The sequence below is a fragment of the Littorina saxatilis genome, linkage group LG16 (assembly GCF_037325665.1).
Source record: "Littorina saxatilis isolate snail1 linkage group LG16, US_GU_Lsax_2.0, whole genome shotgun sequence".
NCBI lineage: Eukaryota > Metazoa > Mollusca > Gastropoda > Littorinimorpha > Littorinidae > Littorina > Littorina saxatilis.
In genome coordinates, this window is record NC_090260.1 from 52,622,320 (window position 1) to 52,627,319 (window position 5,000).

General features: G+C 42.2%; 1 protein-coding gene across 1 annotated transcript in view; it reads right to left on the reverse strand.

Moving 5' to 3' along the window:
* Positions 1 to 5,000, reverse strand: part of LOC138951224 (methyltransferase-like protein 27) — a 15,143-nt gene that overhangs the window by 6,427 nt on the left and 3,716 nt on the right. Inside the window, exon 3 of the mRNA XM_070322886.1 lies at positions 2,354 to 2,482. Coding sequence (XP_070178987.1) covers positions 2,354 to 2,482 — 129 coding nt within the window. The remainder of the gene's footprint in view (positions 1 to 2,353; positions 2,483 to 5,000) is intronic.

Genomic DNA, 5,000 nt, shown 5'->3' on the forward strand with positions numbered 1-5,000 from the left:
AAAATGACAGGAAGTTTGGAGGGTTTATGTCGAATGAATGTGGCTGCTGCTCCGTGTCGAACCTCCTACTTGGGAGACAATATCCGAATTTGAACAATACGTTTTAACACGCGTAAAAATCAAACCACTTTTAACCTTTAGACTTGAAACTGTGTATACTTTTTACACCACATAGCATGCTAATGTACACCAAATATAAAGTATTTCGCTAAATAGATGTGTGAGTTATTAGCATTTTAGTGGGTGGCATTTTTGGAGGGTCACCCTCCACAAGAAGGCAAAACGGAAGAGGCTTTCGAGTACAGTGGCACAAAGTTATCGGTTCATTTAAAGCTGTGGTCTATGTATGACTTTCCGGGGCTATGGGATTGAAAAGATAGGGCTGAGAGTCGTGTACATTGAACGCCGCCTGAAACCCCACCTATACGGCGTGTATGACCTTGAGAGCTTCAGTCAACGCTTGAATTTGTTGTTGTGAAAAAATAAACGCCTCGGCGGAGATTCGAACTCCGGACGTCGAAATCTCAGGACTGATGTTCTAACCACTAGGCGACCGCGCCAATTATGAAAAAAGAAGGAAAAACATTAATATGAATTTATTGTATGGTATTCTTGATGCAGCATGATTCGTATCTCTATCCGCCCACTGTTCAGATGTGAATATAACTATTTCTTTGATGTGTGTTTTCAACTGCACATGTTCAGAGCTTTGGAGGGATTCAATTACAGTTCTTCTCTTTTTTCTTGCATGTTGTAAATAGAGATATCGCAGCCATCGCATGGCGCGAATGTCATGTAGAATGGCGGTGTAAGCATGCACTGCGATTCTGGGGAACATGTTTGCAAAATAAAGAAAAATTTGAACGGCAATGTTTACGTTTTTGCAACGCATGAATGGTAATTCAAGCGTAGAATGATATCAAATAAGAATGTTGTCTCTCTTTCTCAACACTGGTGGAGTGGCCTAGCGGTTAAGACATCGGCCCCGACATTTCAAGGTCTTGAGTTCCAATCTCTGCCCAGGCGTTTATTTTTACTGCTCGATCCCTCTTGACAAGTATGCTCAGCTCCCAGAGAGCAAACTGGATGTTACCACGGCAAAATTCAAGCGTTAACTGAAGCTCTCAAGGCCATACACGCCGTATAGATGGGGTTTCGGGCTGTGTTTGCTGTATCGAATTCGGTACATGATTCTAAGTCCTCTCTTTTCAAACTCTTAGCCCCGGATAGTCATAAATAGACCACAGCTTTAATCACCTTCTGAAAACGTCGTAAACATTTGACGCTCACGAACAATCGATAAGATGAAGCCATTGCAAAGAAACGGTTGTCCTCTATTGTGTGAGGTCCAAGCGCAAGAAAGCTACAGTCATTACAACAACAGTTTGCCTGCTGACCAGCAATACAGAACAATACATGAATGTTAATTAATGTGTCATCCACCTGCTCCAAGCCAATTAACTACATTATCTTTTTCACAACTATCGTGCATGTATTTGAATCCTTTGTACTTAACTTGCACAGACAGACAGACAGACAGACAGACAGTCAGACAGACAGTCAGACAGACAGTCAGAGAGACACAGACACAGACACACACACACACAACACACTCAAACAAACACACACACACTCACACAAACACACACACATACACACACGCACGCACACACACATACATACACACACACACACACACACACACACATACATACACACACACACACACACACACACACACACACATACATACACACACATACAAACACACACATACAAACACACACACACACACAAACACAAACACAAACACACACACAAACACACACACACACACACACACACACACACACACACACACACACACACACACACACACACACACACACACTTTGAGGAGATACGGACCTAATGCAGGGAAAAAACCCAAAAACGAAATATGTTGGTGCAAATGTTGGTGCAATTAGTTACGTTTTTCAAAAGTAATCAACTGCAAACATTCATAAATCAGTTGGCACACGGACGGGCGCTGTGGCCTAGTGGATAAGACATCGGCCTCCTAATCGGAAGGTCGTGAGTTCATATCCCGGCCACGGCCGCCCGGTGGGTAAAGGGTGGAGATTGTTCCGATCTCCCAGGTCAACTGATGTGCAGACCTGATTGTGGCTTATCCGCCTTCGTGTGCACATATAGAAACACGAAAATACCCAGTATACTTCCCCCGTAAGAGGCGTATGGCTGCCTGAATGGCGGGATAAAAACGGGCATACACGTAGAAAAATCCACTCGTGCAAAAACAAGAGTGAACGTGGGAGTTTCAGCCTATGAACAAAGAAGAAGTTGGCATACGAACCTCCTCGGCGACCCTCCCAGTGCCACAGGCCACGTCCATGATCAGCTTGCTCTCTCGCTCTACTGGGAAAAACTGGGCCACGGCTTCAGCTGCCAGTAGGGCTCCCCTGTACCGACCATTGCTTATATCCTGAAATGGTGGACATTTGCTGGCAATGTAAACTCATGAGAAAAAAGTCGCGTGAATCGATATAAAAACATTTAGTCAATGTGTCGGTATCAAACACAAAGAACAACACCAATAAACAGTCATCGCCGAGACTATATTTAGATAGTCTCGACTAACCACTCCCGAAGACCGAGACGGGTCATGCTCGTCACCTCTATGCGTGCGAACGAAACACTTATACTTAACCTATTTTCAGTAATTCTGAGCACAGTTTAAGAGAAAACATGACATATATATATATATATATATATATATATATATATATATATATATATATAAAACATCAGAAATTGTGAAAGAAACAATTGAAAGTCAGCAGAGACTTTCTTCCGAGATTTGTTAAAATCTCTTAGCAGAGAAAGAGAGAGAAATAAGTATCCCTTCACAGACAGCCTATTGGGAGCATCAGACCCTCCTCAAGGGGGACCGAGATTTACAGAGCAAAGTCCCTTTGTGGGGGACGTATCGCAAGGTAATCTAGTCCTGAGGAGGACCATTGTATTTGTACCTAGACCAGACACGTGTTTCGACACTATTGTGTCTCATCAGTGGTCAGGTGGTACTGATGGCGAGAGTTGTCAACCCATGGTATCCAACTAAGAAGCAAACCATTCTCTGAATGGTAGCTTCTGTTGGCATGGGAGACTACCCTCATCTGACAACCCCAAGAGGATATCTGTGAAGGGAAACACTTTGATTTAAGGCCAAAGTGTAGAATTGATATTTATTAAGAAAGAATTTAGAAATTTAGACAAGTTTTAACCAAGAAATTAGGTTAAAACAAGGGAAATTTGAAAAAGCCTAAAGGGAGGTAACTCTGTACCAGCCTGCAGATCCAGAAATGGATACGCGAACAAGTTAGATCTAATTTTGAAAAGGTTAAACAGGAAAAGCGGTCAACTTTTCACTGCTGTTCAACACAGGACTTGGTAAAGAAGAAGTTTTCTGCTTTATTCAATTGGATCGCTTTAAAGGCGATGCAACTTTCACGGTGACCACATTATAAAACATCAGAAATTGTGAAAGAAACAATTGAAAGTCAGCAGAGACTTTCTTCCGAGATTTGTTAAAATCTCTTAGCAGAGAAAGAGAGAGAAATAAGTATCCCTTCACAGACAGCCTATTGGGAGCATCAGACCCTCCTCAAGGGGGACCGAGATTTACAGAGCAAAATCCCTTTGTGGGGGACGTATCGCAAGGTAATCTAGTCCTGAGGAGGACCATTGTATTTGTACCTAGACCAGACACGTGTTTCGACACTATTGTGTCTCATCAGTGGTCAGGTGGTACTGATGGCGAGAGTTGTCAACCCATGGTATCCAACTAAGAAGCAAACCATTCTCTGAATGGTAGCTTCTGTTGGCATGGGAGACTACCCTCATCTGACAACCCCAAGAGGATATCTGTGAAGGGAAACACTTTGATTTGACTAAACAATTTGATTTATATATATATATATATATACAGAGTGGTTTGCTTCTTAGTTGGATACCATGGGTTGACAGCTCTCGCCATATGTACCACCTGACCACCGATGAGACACAATAGTGTCGAAACACGTGTCTGGTCTAGGTACTAAAACAATGGTCCTCCTCAGGACTATATTTCATTGTGATACGTCCCCCACAAAGGGACTTTGCTTTGTAAATCTCGGTCCCCCCCTGAGGAGGGTCTGATGCTCCCAATAGGTTGTCGGTGAAGGGATACTTTCTTCTCTCTCTTTCGCACTGCTAAGAGATTTTAACAAATCTCAAAAGAAAGTCTCTGCTGACTTTCAATTGTTTCTTTCACAACTTCTGATGTTTTATAATTTGGTCACCGTGAAAGTTGCATCGCCTTTAAAGCGATCCAATTGGAAACGTCTTGCAGAAGACTTCTTCTTTACCAAAGGCATGTGTTGAACGGCAGTGAAAAATTGACCGCTTTTCCTGTTTCACCTTTTAAGAAATAGATCTCACTTGTTCGCGTATCCATTTCTGGATCTGCAGGCTGGTATAGTGTTACCTCCCTTTAGGCTTTTTTTTTTAATTTCTCTTGTTTTAACCTAATTTCTTGGTTAAAACTTGAATACATTTCTAGATTCTTTCTTAATAAATATTAATCCACACTTTGGCCTTAAATCAAAGTGTTTCCCTTCACAGATATCGCCTTGGGGTTGTCAGATGAGGGTAGTCTCCCATGCCAACAGAAGCTACCATTCAGAGAGTGGTTTGCTTCTTAGTTGGAAACCATGGGTTGACAGCTCTCGCCATCTGTACCACCTGACCAATGATGAGACACAATAACGTCGAAACACGTGTCTGGTCTAGGTACTAAAACAATGGTCCTCCTCAGGACTAGATTTCATTGTGATACGTCCCCCACATACATAATTATATACATACACACACACCCTTGTCTATGTTCAAACTCGTAGTCAATGTAAAAACAAGTCGCGTAAAGCGATATAAAGACATTTAGTCAAGATCAACACCATAAA